This window comes from Phodopus roborovskii, unplaced genomic scaffold (genome assembly GCF_943737965.1).
Source record: "Phodopus roborovskii unplaced genomic scaffold, PHOROB, whole genome shotgun sequence".
Taxonomy (NCBI): domain Eukaryota; kingdom Metazoa; phylum Chordata; class Mammalia; order Rodentia; family Cricetidae; genus Phodopus; species Phodopus roborovskii.
In genome coordinates this window covers 18,529,943-18,548,609 of record NW_026126448.1, presented here as the reverse complement: position 1 = coordinate 18,548,609, position 18,667 = coordinate 18,529,943, and the positions used below count along the sequence as shown (strand labels likewise).

The 18,667-nt window shown below is 39.7% G+C and overlaps 1 protein-coding gene across 16 annotated transcripts in view; it reads right to left on the bottom strand.

Annotated features, from left to right (window-relative positions):
• The window catches only part of Pum1 (pumilio RNA binding family member 1), a 109,123-nt gene that overhangs the window by 72,010 nt on the left and 18,446 nt on the right, over nt 1-18,667 (bottom strand). For all 16 annotated transcript variants that reach the window (XM_051188936.1, XM_051188935.1, XM_051188938.1 and 13 more), the window contains one exon: nt 9,992-10,060. In XM_051188936.1, the coding sequence (XP_051044893.1) occupies nt 9,992-10,060 (69 nt within the window). The remainder of the gene's footprint in view (nt 1-9,991; nt 10,061-18,667) is intronic.

Sequence of the window (18,667 nt, the reverse complement as noted above, 5' to 3'; positions counted from 1 at the left end):
TTAAACTGTAATTTCTTTTAAGATGTATTCATTTTAAGTGAGGGTGTTTTGCATGTATACCACATGAGTGCCTGGTACCTTCACAGGTCATCAAATCTGGAAATGGAGTTATGGTGGTTGTGAACAAAGGACTGGGAAGCAAAGCAAACCCAGGTCCTTTGCAAGATCATGTACTCTTAACCACTGAGTCATAGCTCCTGCCCTTGTAACTGTAATCACAAATTAAGACTCAAGGTCTATCATAATGAATAAGAATGCAATCACTGAAGGAAATTTATTGCTTAAGAAGTTATCTTAAGTGGGAATCTATTCTGTAGAGTCAAATGAGGCAAAAGTCAAGAGCTTGTTTCATCCATCCAGAGGAATTAAGGTGTCCTGAAGATCCACTATGAACTGCTGAGAAACCAATAGGTATAATCTGTGAAGGGGGTTGGAGATATGAAGAACTGATGCCCATCAGTCAGAGCTACAGACTGGCTCTTTGACAACCTCTACACTTTAACACACAGCTATCAGGAGCCACTTGTCCTGAAATAGTCTGCAAATAACTTGTTGCTTTCATGAAGCAAGTCCTTCAAAGATATCCAGAACACTGATAGCACACTAGCATTCTGTCATTTGTGATGCATTCATCTGAAGACAATTCACACACTGACCTCTCTCCACTGGAGCTTTCTTTACAAGCTCCTTCAAGTTACTGGAACAGCAAGTGACAAAGGAAACTTCTATCTCCTTAACACTTGACAAACTGGCAATCAATCCAGAAAAATGACAGGAAGAACACAATAAAATGAAACTGTGTTGTCTGCCAAGTTACCTATTGACTGATGAAGTCACATGCTTTTATTCATGCAAAAATATGGCTGATCTGTGTTCCAATCATATTCCTCTTTAAATGGACCTATATGTAAAAAACCTACACAATTTTTCTTGATAGTCTAATGTTCATGACCTACCCCAGACCCCTTAGTACAAAGTTCAAGAATAAGGCAGTGTGAACACCATTCCACAACCAACACCCTTTCGACCCTACAATTCCAAACCAAAAGTGAAGAACACAACACTCAATCCATCCCCACCACAGTCAGCCTCTCACCACTCAGGTGTGAGCAACACTATGCCAAGTGCCCTTTCAATGCATTTCTCAGAAATGACTACTTCAAAAGTTTGGCTACAACTTATATGGGGAATACCAAAAGACTTAACTTTCTCTAAGGGCTCTGCCATGAAAACCCACACCAAAATACAATGAAATGAGTTTGATGTTCCCTGGTTCCTTATAGCAAAATTAAGAGAAAGATTTGCTAAGCATAGTTGTACACACCACACCTTTAATCACAATACTTGGAAGGCAAAGGCACGAAGAACTTTATGAGTTCCAGACCAGCCAAGGCTACACAGTGAGACCTTTCTTTAAAAACACTTAATTTAAAAAAAAAAAAAAAAAAAACCACACCAAAAAACTCTTTAATGGCAAAGGACAACATGATCTACATAGTGAGTTCCAGGACAGCCAGAACTAGAGAAACCCTGTTTGGAGAAATAAATAAAATAAACCAATAAACAAATATAACAACAACAAAAAAGGATTGCGCACATCATAGTTAACACATATCGAGGAAGCAACAAAGCACAAGTAAACCCAACTTCCTAGAGGCCTCTATCTCTGGCTATGGACACAGAATATGGAGTGTATCTATGCCTTAGCAGATGATACAGAAAAAGGAGCCTATTGGTGATCTGGTTCAAAAAAGGTTCTGGTAACCAAATGCCTTAGCAGCATATATATGGTGGAGTATGCCTACCATCCTCCCACCCAGTATATGATGCAGAGGCAAGATCAATGCAGGTTTCCAGCTAGCCAGGGCTACACAGCAGGGCTCTGGCTCAAAGACAGAAGGCCTCTATATTGGACTCAACTTGAAGGACTTCTGTCTAAGTAGTTATCAGTGCTTGTAACTATTTGCAGAAGAGGATCAGGACCTTTCAGTTTTGTTGTACTCATCATCTTCACAACCCTAAGGTAGAAAAGACATCTAAGTGCTGCATTTGTTTACTGAATTGATGCTGGAGTTCTGAGTGGACAAGTATAGAGCCTTAAGAACAGGAGGAATCCCCTCTATAGTGCCTAGCTAGTGAGAGAACAGGAGAGCTTAATGTAGTAGCACAAACCAACAGCTGAGCTTTGAAAGAGTAAAACTCAATATGATGGACTGGGAGCGATACATCTAGGTCCAAACAGCTGGAGCATGATCACATCACAGTCTCTTGCTGCCTATCTATAAAAACTACATTTTAACATTCAAGGGCCATCATGAAAAATCACATGTATAAAGTCATAAGCATAGCTAGAAAAAAACTATACTTATTCAACATATTTGCAGCTATTCTTTTTCTGTGCCCAATAAAATGGAATCAGTTTATTCACTATTGACACAGCCTTACCTGGTCTTCCTTTCCTCATCAAATTAAAAAAAAAAAAAAAAAAAAGTGGAGGGATGGGGCACAAGTCAGGCAAAACAATACATACATAATATAATCTCAGCATTTTCCCAGCAAAAACAATACAAGTTCAAGGCCAGCCTTGGCTACATAGTAAGGCTGCAGTTCAAACAACAAAGCAAAACAAAATGGAGACTACAGATGATGTATTGATGTTATCATACAAATACAGTATTGGAAGCTGGCATTTACTGTTATTTAGTTGCTTTACTCTCAAATCAAGTATATAAACATCATCAAAAAGACACTAACATACAGTCATGTTATCCCAGCACATTTTATCCCAGCACAAAGACAGATCACTGTATAAGGCTAGCCTACATGGGAAGGCTGGAGAAATGGCCTCAGGGGTTAAGAGAACTGACTGCTCTTCCAGAGGACCTGGGTTCAATTACCAGCATCTACATGGCAGTTCCCAGTCTTCCCATTCCAGGGGGTCCAACATCATAACATTCTCATAAAACAAACATGCAGGTAAAATACCAATGCATATAAAATAATGAGGAGGAGGAGGAAGAAGAAGAAGAAATAACAAAAAGACCAGCCTACATGGGAAGACCTTGCTCTTTTGAGATAGGTCTCTCTTTACATAGCCCTGGCTATCTATGCTAGACTAACTCACTATGTAGACAAGGCTGGTCTCCTGATCACTAGAATTAAAGATACATTGACACTATATACAGCCTCTTTTCTTTTAAGCTGACATTGAAGACAAAAAGAGTAACATGAAAGGGTAGAAATACATTAGCACACACAAAAAAAAAAAAAAAAAGCGGGATCGTACTGCATTTTCACATTCCAAGGCAACTCGATGTACACAGTAGAATGTCTGCCCAGCCTTTTCAGTACAGATGATAAGGCAGATGTAGGATTGAGGCTGAACACAGGTCTCAAAGTGAGGAAACAGGGATTAGGAACCAAGTTCCGAATATCAGATATTTTATGTACTCTTCCAGTTTAGGAAGTCCTCAAAATGCCAAATCTCAAAACTTATTATAAGGCTCAGGAATATCACCAAATAATGCAGAAAAGTCGCTCCACATCCAACACACAGTAAATAATTTCAGTTAGTCATTTACTAAGTGTGTTCATACAGCAAGATGTATGAAATGCTCTAAACCACATAATTTTAATACAGATTTAATAGAACTAGGGCCTTCACCATTGCTGTCTATGCTCAGCAGCCAGAGTTTGGAGAGGAGGTTAGTTATATGGGTTGGCCTGACACTTTGTATTAATGTATCTAGAAAGGCCTGCTTTCGGCCAGGCAGTAGCAGAGAACACCTTGAATCCCAGCACTTTGGAGGCAGAGGCAAGAGGATCTCAGTGAGTTCCAGGGCAGCCTGGTCTACAAAGTGAGTTTCAGAACAGCCAGGACAAACAAACAAAAACAAAAAACCAACAACAAAGAAGGCTTGCTTTCTGAGTTAACAATATGTCTCCTTTCCAACAATCAATTTTGTAGTCAACTGAATGATTTTTACATACCCACTACTTAAAATGAATTGCCAGCTTAAAGAGCAGTCCCACTCAGAAATTAAATTCACAAAGTCTTTTATCTGATCAAAACTTTCTAATTCTAGGAAACTATGTCAACCATAATGGAAAATAATTGAACATTTTGAGCCACCATATTAAATCCCCACTTGGCCCTGCTTCCAAACCATGTGTCCTGATGGATATTTCCAATCAGGTGTGGTCTGGGAATATAACTCAGTTTGCAGTTACATGCATTGGCATGTATGAGGCACCTAGCATCACATAAAGATTTGAGTATGGTAGTACACACCTATCATTCTAGCACTCTGGAGATTAAAGCAGTAAGACTAGAAGTTGGATCAAGAGAGGGTGACTCAGCAGTGTTCTGCCAGAGGACCTGAGTTTAGTTCCCACCATCTATGTGATAGCTCACACCCACCTGAACTCCCTTCAGAAGATCTGGCACCCTCCTCTGACTCCCAAGTTCCTGCAGGCACATATATACACTTAAAAATTTTTTTTAATTTTAAGATTTATTTATTTTATGTAAGCATGTGCTCCATCTGCCAGAAGAGGGCATCTGATCTCACTACAGATGGTTGTGAGCCCATGTGGTACCTGGGTATTGAACTCAGTACCTCTGAAAAGCAGCCCCTGCTCTTAACCTCTGAGCCATCTCTCCAGCCTCATAAAAATAATTTTTTTAAAGGAGTACAAGGTCACTATTTGTTGAAGTCAGCATGAGATACAAGAAGCCCTATTGTAGGCCAGGGAAGTGTGTATAGTGAGAGAAATCCAATGAAAGTTCTGGGATAACAAATCACTCTAAAAGGATACCACAATTAGATGTTCCTTGACATATTTTTCTCTGTCCTCCAGAAAGGCTGAACCATTCTTCTTCTACATAAGGTCAAACTCCAGCATTCTCTGATCTGGGAGAGTCCTAGAAACTAAACTCTCTTATTCAACATCTCTTAGAGATAGAAAGAAGCAAGGTCCAAAGATAAATGTTTGAACCCACTCTATCCTACCAAGTCTTACTTTCTCTGAATAAACAGCTTCCCAGATCACTATCCAGTCTAAGTGATGATACATGCTTTTAATCCCAGCATTGGTGAGGTAGAGCACTCCTAGCCAGCCAGAGCTTCATGGTTAGAGATCCCCACCCCTAAATAAATAAATTAGTTTAAAAAAAAAAAAAAAAAAACTTTAAAGACTATTTTATATTCCAGGATACTATTCTTTCCTAGTTTCTGGTATCTCCAATTATCATTTTAAGTCTACTGGTGAATAATGGAAGGATTCTGTATCACTTCATATTCAGGGAAGGTGTTCTAGATTTCTTCAACCCGATTTTTAATGATTTATTTTTATTTTATGTGCATTGGTGTTTTGTCTGCATGTATGTCTGTGAAAGGGTGTCAGAACCCCTAAAACTGGAGTTACAAACAATTGTGAGCTGTCATGTGGATGATCGGAACTGAACCTGAGTCCTATGGAAGGGGACTCAGTGCTCTTAACCGATGTGCCAACTCTCCAGCCCTTTCTCAATCAAACTGAAGACCTATCACCAAGGCTATTATTTTTCTAAATGAGGAAAGGCTAACTAAATACATTCAATTTAACCCAGAAATGACATAATGGCCTACACTAATAAACTATACTAGCTATATAAGAATTATATAATCTTAGCTCATTATGATGGTGAATGACTAGAACACTAGCATTTACAAGTGGAGGCAGGAGAATGAGTTCAAGGTCACCTGTATGTAAAGTCGGAGGCTAGCCCTATCTTCTTCATCACCAACATCATAAAAGGAAAAGGCAATTGTTCTATAAAGGTTAGAAAAATTCAGCTACCTCATGCTAGTAAAAACCCAGCCCTTGGGAGGCTGAGGTAACAAAACTGTTAAAAATTCAAAGCCAGCCTGAGAAATAGTGAGTACCAATAGAGTCAGACTATCTCAGGCCCACTGTACCCACATGCCTTTAATCCCAGTGGTCAGCTATATCTATCTCTCTGTGAGTTTGAGGTCAGCCTGGTCGCCAAATCAAGCACCAGGCTAAGGATGCATAGTGATAAACCAACGAGAAAATGCCTTTGATCCCAGGCTGCAAGAGGCAGAAGCAGGTGAATCTCTACCTACCTACACTTCTAAACAGAAGGAAAGGACCATACAGGACCCAAATGCAGAAAGTTTTAGAACTGATAGTGAATCTGATAGTTAGCTGTGACTGTCAAGCTGATTGGATTCAGAATGAACTAACTGCAGCATATTCTGGGTACAAAAAGGCATCTCCAGAGACTCTGATATCATGAATGATCAACCCCCTGTTGGAGTCTCAAGAAGATGATATTACTGGGGAGTGGAAAAGGGAAGACAGGAACTAGGTAGAGTCCTTGGAAGTAGATCCCAAGGGGTTATGTGTTGCCATGTTCTCTTCCTGTATGCCAGTTTCACTGCTTACTTCTGGTCTGCCATAAAGAAGCCCTTCTGTTACATGTTCCCAAACTCTAAAACAGAGAGCTGAAAGAAATAACGCTGGGCTGGACAGACATACATGCAGGCAAAACACCCATACACATAAATGAAAATAAATGTCGAAGGGGGCTTATCTCCCATAAATTAAATTAAATTAAAAAGGAATTCCTCTCTTGTTGTGGCAAGGTATTTGGTTTGAGTGACCACCAAAGAACCATCCATAAGCTTTCCTAACTATACAAAAATACTCTTCTCAATCAACACCAACTCAGCTGCCCAGGTATGTGCTCTTAAACTTTGAAGGACTTTTAAGTTGAATGAAGGAGCAATTAAGGTACATGGGAGTTAGTTTAACTTATCATCCAAATCCCAAGGCACTGTCCTTTATTCCTTTTTCACGCCCTACACAAGCAGAAAGGGGACCCTTCAGGTGAAAACAACTGGCCTTTATGGGGTAGAAAGACGGTTCAGTATTTAAGAGCATGGATTGCTCTTCCAGAAGACCCAGGTTCAAATCCCAGCACCTACCAGGAAGCCCAAAACCAGCTGTAATAACTCCAGTTTTAGGGAATCTGACATCCTCTTCCAGCCTCTGCAGGCACCAAGCATTTGTGTACTGCATATACACACACTCAAGCAAAATAGCAAGACAGACAGACACACATACACACACGAGTACTAAATCTTAAGCTAGTCTATGTGGCACATGCCTTTAATCCCAGCACTGTAGAGCAGAGGCACTTGATCTCTGTTCAAGGACAGCCAAGGCTGCACAGAGAAACTATTTCAGAAAAAAGACAAAAAGTAAATCTTTTTAAACAGCTACACTTCAGACACCAAAGATCTGAGAGTGATAGGTATTTTAAGTAACAACTTTTTAATGAAATTTCTGCCACAAAATACTCAAATCTTTCTATGCCAAGAGCTCTATGGCAAAGGCTTTGAACAGAGTAAGGTGGCACTAACACTACTAGAAATAATTTCTTTCAAGGGAATCGACATTCTTTGAAGTTTTTAAAGACCCATACATTCATATACTTAAGTATTCTCTCTTCCTCCCCGTCCCACATATACCACTATGCCTAGCTTAAAAGTCCATTCATTCCATTTAAATGTATTGTTTGTATTAATAAATATTATATTACTCCCTTCAAGAGATGTTTTATTGATAAATAGAAAGAATAATCAAGCAGTCAGAAATTGGAATTCGTCGGGTAGAGATGACACATGCCTTTAATCCCAGCACTCAGAAGGCAGATCTCTTTGAGTTCAAGGCCAGCCTGGTCTACAGAACAAGTTTCAGGACAACCAGAGCTCTACACAGAGAAATTCTTGTCTTTAAAAAAAAAAAAAAAAAAAAAAAAAAAAGGATATTGCCATGCTTGTGGTGTGCTATTCTCCACTGCACTGAGAGTGGGGGAAATCTTTCCCAATCTTCACAAAACCAAGTCCTCATTTGACCAAAAGATACTTCTCAGTCTGGTACTTCCTTAAGATACGCCCTTCTTCTCTAAATTTCAACTATAGAAGAAACTTGTTCTTCTTTCCATGTAGACCCAATGTTTCTTTCACTCTGTATTTCACTGCCCTTTTTGTGTTTTGGAGAGACAACTTGTGTTGTCTCAGAGTACTCTGAGCTTAAGAAATGAGCAATATTTTCTTGTATGGACAGTAAAGCTTCAGTCCTCAGTGGGTTCTAATAAGATAATGTATGCAAAGTATTTAATATCTACCTAGAAAGTAGTTAACCAATGGCACTTAACACTGTTGCTTTGTGAATGTTTGTTTTGTGCTTTGGTAGTTTAAATAAGAAATGTCCCTACAGGCTCAGGCATAAATGAACAGTTGGTTTCCAACTACTTTAGAGAGGTTAGCAGTTAGAGAGGGAGGTATAGCCTTGCTAGAGGAAGTATGTTAATGGAGGCAATTTTTAAAGCTTCAAGCCTCAAATCACTTCAAATTCTCTGTGTTTTATGCCTAAAAGATATGCTCTCTCTCAGCTTTCTGCTCCAGTGGCCTGTGGTCATTCATACCTCTCCCACCATTATGAACCAGAAGTTCAAATAAACTTTCTTTTTTTTTCCTTAAGTTACTCTTGCTCATTTTAACATTACAACAGAAAACTACCATGATGTCCAGGCTGACCTTGAACTCACTCTTCATGCCTCTATCTCCCACTGCTGGGATTAAAGGCATGAGCCAACATACTTAACTTTATAATTGGACTTTTAACAAAGAAAGGTTAGAATCACAGGAATAGAACATAAACATAGTTTGTCCTTCCATATTCAATAGCTAACAATTCTGTTAATTTTCTTTTCAAAACTTACTCTAGAAATTAAGTAACAAAGTCTTTTACCAAATAACATACAAGGTTTATTAAAACATGCTGCTCCAATGACAGTAGGCAGGCAGAGTTAACACAAGGACACCCTCAATCATTTCCTAAAATTCAGAACTCAAGATGGTAAGGCAGAAGAAACTGGCCTCTGACCACAAGAAAATTCAGAAAAATTCAAAGCAAAATCTTCCAACAAAATGAGCAAGAACCCCAGGACAAAGCAGGAGAAGCCAGTGACTACTCAATGTTGCCACAGAAGCAGCCAGTGTAAAACAGAAGAGCTCAGTGTAAAACCAGCAAAGGGACTGCATTACTTATGAATCTTCAAAACCCAGCACAATGTCTGGACCAAACAGCACTCACTAAAGCCAACAAACATTATCTAATGACTAGTACATGGGGAAAATCTGAAGTACAGCCATTCTCCCTCCTTCAAAACATTAAGGTAGATAGGAGAGCTTTTAAGTACGGAACAAAACACACAAACCCAGAGTTACTGCCCAGAACGACAGTCACAAGCAAATAACCTATATGCAGTCTTCAGCAATACATTTGAACAGTCTACTGTATTTATCATCAGTATGACTCCTGTCAACAAGCAGAACTTTCAGAGGTGAGGTGTATTTAACTACATCCCCCCCCTTAAACAATGGCAACTCTACTTATTAATTTAATAAACAAAAAAAATTAAACTCTAAAAAGTAACCAAAGTTCTTGTCTCTGGATGACTATAATGACAAACCTGAGCACCCTGCATTTACAACAGAGCCCTAAGTAATATCCTTTAAAAAGGCACTAGTCTAAACAGGTTACTGATATCCTCTGATTATCAGCACATCTAAAATTCCCTTTCAAAGTGTCAAAGCACTTAGCCACTGAAAATGAGGTAAAGCTGAAAACACTTGATGAGCATAAAATTAAATGTTAGAACACCTCACATTACATCTAACTTATTAACATATTTATAGGTGTATGCTTTGGTGCTTTGTTGTTTTTGTAACTGGACTAAGTTAATAGTCATCCTATAGAGTTTTGGCAAAACTCTTCAGCATCCTATATCTATTATGAGAATGGCAACAAGGAAAAGCAAACACATATTTCTAGAGACTAGATTCAGACACATCTAATAAAAGACAACTCAAGCTTCCCTAAGAACACCCACTTTCAACCACACCAACTCACTTACCTCACCCATAGCTCTTCCCTCCAGAGCAAGCGCTTGAAAATCATGATTTAATTCATCCATAGAGCGTACCTAGTGTTCAGAATAGAGGGGAAAGCTCCACGTCAGCATTATGAATATTGCATACCTATCATGCACAAATGAAAAGTCTTTCAATATTTACTTTAAGAAACCAACAGGCACAGTAACAAAACAAGGGATTTTAAACACTTACCTTTAACCATCAGGACTTAGAAATGATCCCTGCTTTACCCTACCCACTCCATTCTATTTTCAAAGCATGAAAACATCACATGACAATAATGTTACTTTTCATATAGTTTACTAAGCAGAGGCCAATATGCTGAACAGCAGTGGTATTCAGTGGTGAGTAAAGTCAGCAACCCTGAACCTCAGACTTCCGCAGTCAAGTATAAGTGCGGCCAGTCTAAACTAGCATTCTTGGATCACTCCAAGGTATCAGGCTATAAACTTTACAGAGTATCTGAGCATCTATCCATCCACAGGAGGCAGCCCCTGGAAGCCCCCAAATCTCAAATAAAGGAGAAAAAAATGGCATGTCACAAGAAACCTTCTTCACAGTTCATTAAAGCATATCTATCTATACAACTTTTTTAAGCTTCTATTTAATCAGCTCCAAAATCACCAATGGGACTTAGTTACTGAGTCTGATGACCTGAGTATTATCCCCAGAACACACATGGTGCAAGGAAATAACTGACTCTCACAGGTTGCTTTCACATTCATATGCACACATACATGCATACAACAATAATAATTGTTTTTGAGACAGGGTTTATCTGTGTAGCTTTGAAGCCTGTCCTGGAAATCACTTGTAAACTACGTTGGCCTGCCTCTAACTTCCAAGTGATGGGATTAAAGGCACATGGCACCACACCTGGCAAAATTCTTTAAGATAACATTAACAATGAAGATAAAATATGAGAACAATATTCAAAGTTGTCATCTCTATCAAGCCAAAATGGTGCCAAGTTTTAGGTCACTGTGAGTTTCACAGAAAGAGTATGATTCAAATCAGATTTGCCATCTGCTTGTCTTCTCAGTTATGATCCACAATCTATCTCTGCTTTCTGAGGCTCAAGTGTCTCTTACCTGAGAAAAATATATTTATTAAAGAAGCCATTTCTACACACCTGAAAACAAGAACCCTAAAGCAGGAGCCTCCTAACCTGCTGTCCTGTTGGCTACCACCTTCCCAAGGTTGGTGAACAATTTCTAGGATGAGGTAATGAATGAGCTAGAGACAAGATAGGACCTAAAACCCAACTTAAACCAGGCAGTGGTAGCCCACGCCTTTAAGCCCAGCACTCTGGAGGCAGAGGTAGAGGCAGGCAATCTCTGTGGGCTTAAGACTAACCTGGTCATCAAAGTGAGTTCCAGGACAGCCAGGACTGTGTTGAAAAATAAAAACTAAAGAAAGATTTAGAATGTTAGTTTGTCTGAATATTTATTATGTAAAATTATAGTAGCACTATTGCTTTCTGTCACATACTTTAAAACCCACAGGTAACAAACTATGCAACTAATGATAACAAAGTATTATTATTAACTTTGGAGTGTTTGCTGAAAGCATAAATTTATACAATTCAAGCTGGATATGATAACCTAAGTGGTCTCAACACTTAAAAGACTGTGGCAGGAAGATTACAAATCCAGCTCCAGCTTGAACTTTACCAAACTGTACATACAGGAGCTGGAGAGGTGGCTCAGAGGTTAAGACCAGTTGTTGCTCTTGTAAAGGACCTGGGTTTGATTCCCAGCATTCACATGGTAGAGCTCACAACCATCCATAACTCCAGTTCCAGATATTCAGTGCCCAATCTAGAATTCCATGGGCACCAGACACACATAGAAGACAATACTCATAAATTTCGAAATAAACCTAATAAAGCAAACATATACACAGGCAGAATTTGAAAAGCACACAGATCCATCTTATATTAAAAGAGAACTATTAACAATTCTTAGACACACACAAAAAAAAAAAACCCTACAAGTACAGTTTTTAAGCAACACTAAAAATCTTTTTCATATTTCCCTAGGAAACTAGAAGATTGCCCTTACACATATGTTCAAAGTCTCTGCACCTCAGAGAATCACTTTCTTTAATCATGGCTTAGTAGAGAGAGAGTACAAGAAACCAATGCTCAAAGAAAACACCTGTCAGCACTACAAGACCTTAATGTCCTTCCTGTTTCCCAGCCCTCTGGAGACCAAAGGTGTACACTGCCTTCCCTGTCTGCTATGGGCTCTGATGACTAAGCCTCTGCTCTCCATTTCATCTTCCACCCTCAAGCAGAGCCCATCCTACCCCTGCAGCATTTGATATGATATTCTTTACGCTGCCATCCCTTTGCTCTTCTCCCTCTGCTATTTCCCCTCCATCCCTCCTACATCCAACCCTTCTTCTGCTCTATCTTTCCCTCCAGGTCTCCCTGTTTCCAAGTGACACACTTCACCTATACTACAAACTACTTCTATCCTTTCCCTATGTATAGTCTTCTGCCTCCTATGCTGAGAAGGAGCCTCACTCCCTAAAGCTTTCTTTGTTGGCACACCACAAACTCCACTTAAAATTTCACCTACAGTTAATCAAAGCAAATAAAACAAATCCTTCCCACGGATATATATTTAACTATTCAAGAAACCATTTGTTTATATGGGAACAGCACAAATTACTATGAATTAAGAATAGCCCATCTGTGGTTGGAGAGATGCTATGGTGACATAGAAAATCAATATCGTATTAGTAACAACAAAAAAAAAAAATGAACGTTGAATTTGAGGCCTGCCTTGAGTAATATGGTTAAGTCCCTGCATCAAAAAAGAGGAAAAGGAGAAGCAGGTATTAACAGTGAGAATGATCAGTTATGAAAATAGATACATGACAAATTACTACCCACCAGGCAAACCCGCACTTAACTGAAGATGGCCACTGAAGTATGCTCCCTCTTCCTCAAGTCTGGAGTCTGCAAATGCTTTAAGAGCCATGGTGTGCCTCTCTCTCTTCATTCCTGAAGTAACACTCACTATGGCTCCAGGCTGATATGACTGGAAATGCCATGAAAAGGCTCATATTTCCCTAGAAGTGACCTCTAAATTAAAAGCTGAACCATCTACATAAATATCTGTACCTTCAAAAGTTACAATCAATCTTATTATGATTGACTACCAAAAGAACAAATGGGAGTGACAAGAAAGCAGGAATCTATCCCTAGAGGCGGCTTCTGTCAAAGCCTCACAGGAAACCAGCAGGCATACTGGCTTTTCTAGGAATCTGACAATAAACTTTATGAGTTATATTTATATCCGTGCTCCCTGACCTGGTAAGCTGACTTCCAGAATCTAAAGCCTAAGTAAATAATCAGAAATATGGGCAAAGATTTATTGACAAGATCTCAAACCTAATATTATAATGTGGAAAGTAGCAAACAGCTACAAAATAGGAAGAGTTATTAAATACAACATGTGTTTTTAAAAAACAGGAGGGGGTGATTTTGTGTAGCTCTGACTGTCCTGGAACTCACTCTACAAACCAAGCTGGCCTCTAACTCAGCGATCCACTTACCTCTGCCTCCCAAATGCTGAGATTAAAGGCATGTACCACCACTTCCTGGCAGAATTTAAAGAATTTGATATAGCTCTTTAAAATGTCTAAATTTTTTTATGTATATGAGTGTTTGGCTTGCATGGGTGTCTGTGCATCATGTGTGTGCCTGCTGTAAGACCAAAGGAAGGTGTCAGATCCCCTGGAACTAGAGTTAACAGGTAGCTGCCAACCCCCACATGAGTACTAGGAAGCAAGTGCACTTAAAAGCTCGTAAAAGCTCTGGAGCCAGTCCTCCAGCACCCTAAAACATGTCTAAATTCTTAAAGAAAAACATACATACATATATGTAAAATTACTCTAAGTAGGACAATACAAAGTGCCACACGAGTGAGTTCCAGGAGAAACCGTCTCAATAAATAAATATAAAAGCGTAAAGCCTCTTAATCAAACATGGGTAGCCTAACATGATAGCATACATATGCACTCCCAGCTCAAGAAACAAATACAGGGGCTCAGTGGTTAAAAGCACATAACGATTGCTCTTCCAGAGGACCCAGCACAAATGTTAGGAGGCTTACAAGCATCTATAACCCCAGCTCCAGGAAAGTTCAACACCTCTGCCCTCTGGAGGCACCTGCACATATGGCACATACTCATACATAGATGCAAACATAATTACAAAAAGAAACAAAGATCACCATGTGGTGGTGGCATACACAGGTAATAGATCTCTGAGTTCAGAGCCTGCCTGATCTACAGAGCAAGTACCAGGACAGCCAGAGATGCACCCAAAAAAAAAAAAAAAAAAAAAAAAAGAAAAGAAAAGAAAAAAGTAAGAAGGAAAGAGAAAAAAGAAATTGAGATAAGTACAGATAACTGACAATAAATAAAATATTAGATATGGAATTTCCATGGGCAGCAGTCTCAACAGAAACAGATTAATCTTCAGTGCCATGATAGACAGATGTTGTAACAGCTAGCTAGGGTTTACTATATATCCTTAACACTGTCTATTGGTTAGTTCTCAAACAGATAGCTGGGAATGAATTCTCTCCCTTTTTTGAAACAAAACTAAAACTAGACAAAAGAGGGTTAAATCCTGTCTTAGTCTGGGTTTCTATTGCTATGATGAGAGACACCATGACTACAGCAAGTCTTATAAAGGAAATATTTAATTGGGGCTGGCTTACAGCTCATAGGTTTAGTCCACTATCATAATGGTACTGAAAATATAAGAGTTCTACATCCTGATCAGCAGACAACAGGAAGTGAATTGTGTGCCACATTGGGCTTCATAGCTTAAACATGCATGACACCTCAAAGCCCGCCTCCAGTGACACACAAGATGTATGGTTGGGCCGGGCAGTGTGGTGCACGCCTTTGATCCCAGCACTCAAGAGGCAGAGGCAGGCGGATCTCTGAGTCTGAGACCAGCCTGGTCTATAGAGCTAGTTCTAGGACAGCCTCCAAAGCCACAGAAAAACAAACAAGGGATGTGTGTCAACAAGGCCACACCTACTCCAACAAGGGCATACCTGAATGCCACTCCCTATGGGCCAAGCACTCAAACACTTGAGTCTATGGAAGTCATACCTATTCAAATTACCACAAACCCCTTACTCAGTTATACAGGCAAGCCTATTAGGATATTCCAAATATCTTTATACATTAAAAACAAAAAATTGAAATAATGCAGATCCAAGAAAGATGCAATAGATGAAAGCACACAAAAATAGAGAACTGAAGGAAGAGTGTGCGACACAGCCACACTCCAGCTACACAGCCCACCTGTGAACATACACACACAAAGGAAATTAACTACCAAAAGACTATGAAGAGAGAATCTGCTTGCTTAGGAAAAGGAAATCATACCTTGAAGGTTTAAAGGATACTTCTAAGAGCAACTTTCTATGTCGGAAAGTAAATATAAATACACCCAATACATACATCTTTAGAATACTACCTGAAATCTGTAACAGAATGGGAGAACTTTTGTGAGACAGAAAAACAAAAGCTACTAGCAAAAACTAAAGGTTGCTAGAGAGTCAGCTAGATACAGACAGTGGGTATGAGCTTTGTCTTCCACAAGACCACTGGTAACTCAGCAAGGAATCCAATGCACTGTCAGACATCAGAGAGCAAGAGTGCACGTGTACAGACAAATAAGTCCTTTTTAAAAATTAAAACTTGAGGCCAAGCATAGTGGTGCATACCTTAAAGGGCAGTCAGGCATCTGAGTTGAAGGCCAGCCTGGTCTTTGTAGAGTTCAAGACCACCCAGGGCTACATAGTGAAACCCTACCTCAAAAACAAAACACCATGAATGAATGAATGAATGAATGAATGAATGAATGAATGAATGAATGAATGAATGAGCAAAAATTTTAACTGAAGGGGGAAGGAAGCTCACTTTTTTTCATTTATTTATTTTTATGACTACAGGCATTTTTGCCTGGACATATGTCTGCCCACCACATGCATGCCCAGCTCCCTCTAGAAACCAGAAGAGAATACCCTCTTAAGCTAGAGTTACAGGTAGATGTGAGTCACCACGTAGGCATTGGAAATTGAACCCTGGTCCCCTGCAAGAGCAGCCAGTGTTCTTGACCACTAATCCATATCTCAATCCCTAAAACTCAATGCAACCATTTCAGGCTGTGTGTACTCTAATGTGGTTGTACTTTTTTTTTTTTTTTTTTTTTTTAAAGGCAGGAGTTCTCTGTATTGCTTTGGAGCCTGTCCTCGAACTGGCTCTGTAGACCAGGCAGGCCTCGAATTCTCAAAGACCCACCTGCCTCTGCCTCCCAAATTGCTGGGATTAAAGGTGTGCACCACCATGCCTGGCATGACTGTATCTTTTAAAAAACCTTAAGTCTCTCAAGGCCTGTGAAGTAGCTACGTGCTAAGGGTGTTACTTGCCAAGCTCGACAACCTGAATTCCATCCCTGGCACTCAGGGCACTGTAGGAGAGAATTTACTTCTAAAAGTTGTCCTCTGACCTCCACACTGGTATTGTGGCATGTGTGAGTCCTCTGCCCCATGCACACAAAATAAAATTAATCTGAACATAATTAAAAAATGGCACGGTTTTGCTTTTTAAAATACATGCCTGTGTATGTACAACACTGATAAGGCTGGTACAAGATTGCTGTGAGTTTGAGGCCAGTCTTGAGTGCAAAGTGAGACAATATCCTAAAAAGTCAAGTGAAAACAAAACAAAATATCTGTATGAATAGTTGCTGGTTATTTACTTGACTAGTTAGTTAGCTAAGTGTGGCAGTTTGAATGAGAATGGCCCCATAGACTCATAGATTTGAATGCTTGGTCACCATGGAGTGGCACTATTTGAAAGGATTAGGGTATAGCTTTGTTAAAGACAGTTTGTCACTGGCTTTTAGGTTTTCAAACGTCCTAGCCAAGCCCACAGTCTTTCAGTTCCTACTGGCTGCTGGTCAGGATGTGGGACCCTGTTACTTCTCCAGCACCATGTCTGCATGTGTGCAGCCATGCTACCAGCCATGACAGCAATGGACTAAACCTTGAAGCTGTAAGCAAGTCTCAATTAAACACTGTCCTTTACAAAAGTTGCTGTGTTCATGGTGTGCTCTTCATAGCAAAAGAACACTGACTAAGACATTAAGTTATGCCTCATTTTAGAAACCTCATGTAATTTACGTGCTTATTTGTCCTTGCCCTTTTTGTTTTATTTTTGTTTTTTGAGACAGGACCTTAACATGTAACTCTGGCCTGGAACTTACTATGTAGACCACATGGCTTCAAACTCAGAAAGATCCACCTTCCTCTGCTGTTGTGAGATGTTTTACACTCTTTTGGCCTTTTTTGGACTCTTTGGAAGGGCCGCCACCCAGCACCTAAATGACACACTGAGGCTTACTTACTCTTTGTTATGAATGCCCAGTCTTAGCTTGGTTTGTTTCTTGCCAGCTTTTCTTAATTTAATTTATATCTTCTACTTTTTGCCTCTGGCCTTTTTCTTTTTCTTACTTCTGTATACCTTATTTTCTCTCTTACTCCATGAGTGGCTGGCCCCTGAGTCCTCTCTCCTTGTTCTTCCATTGCTCCTCCTCTTCCTTGTTTCTCCTCCTATTTATACTTTCTGCCTGCCAGCCATGCCTAGCCTTGCTCCTGCCTTGCTATTGTCCATTCAGCTCTTTATTAGGACCATCAGGTGTTTCAGACAGGCACAGTAACACAGCTTCAGAGTTAAACAAATGTAGCATAAATAAAATATGCCTTAAAATAAATATTCTACCACACTCTGCCTTCCTGGGATTAAAGGCATTCACCACCATGTCATCACCCCATTTATTTGACAGACCATGTGGTCCAGACTAATCTGGTATTATGATCCTTCTGCCCTACCCTTCTGATGTATGGAACTGCAAGCGTGCCCATGTCCACCTCTTACCCCATTTGTTAATTAAAGTGGCACTTGTTTGTTTGCTTGTTGAGGCAGGGTCTTACTATGTAATGCTGGCTGTCCTAGAACTCACTAAGTAGAAATGGCTGGCCTTGAACTCAAGAGATTTGCCTGCCTCTGTCTCCCAAGTGCTAGGATTAATAATGATTTCTGCCACCATGCCTTGCAAGGTGGTATATTTATAATAAACAAGTCTACTTTAGTTTATTATTGATACAGCTGTGCTGTTAGAAATTTGGGCTGAAGTGATCTTCCTCTTAAATAACTGTGACTACAGCTAGACACCACTGCACCCCACTAGCATGCAGTTGTGAATGTGATTCTATCACAGTCTAGACATGGAACATTCTAAATATCTATTGTCTTTAGTAATCCACTCCTACCTGTCTCCTAGCTATTACTGTTTGCAATTATACCTTTCCTAGGATGTAATTAGCTGGGCACATTCGCATTTTTATTACATTCTGATTTATTTATTTTGTGTGCATGGGGCAGAGGACTCACACATGCCACAGCACAAGTGTGGTGGTCAGAGAACAACTTTCAGAAGTGAATTCTCTCCTAAAGTGTGAGTGCCAGGGATGGAATTCAGATTATCAAGCTTGGTAACTAGCACCTTTACCACCCAGCCACCTCACGGACCTTTTGAGACTTAAGGTTTTTAAAAG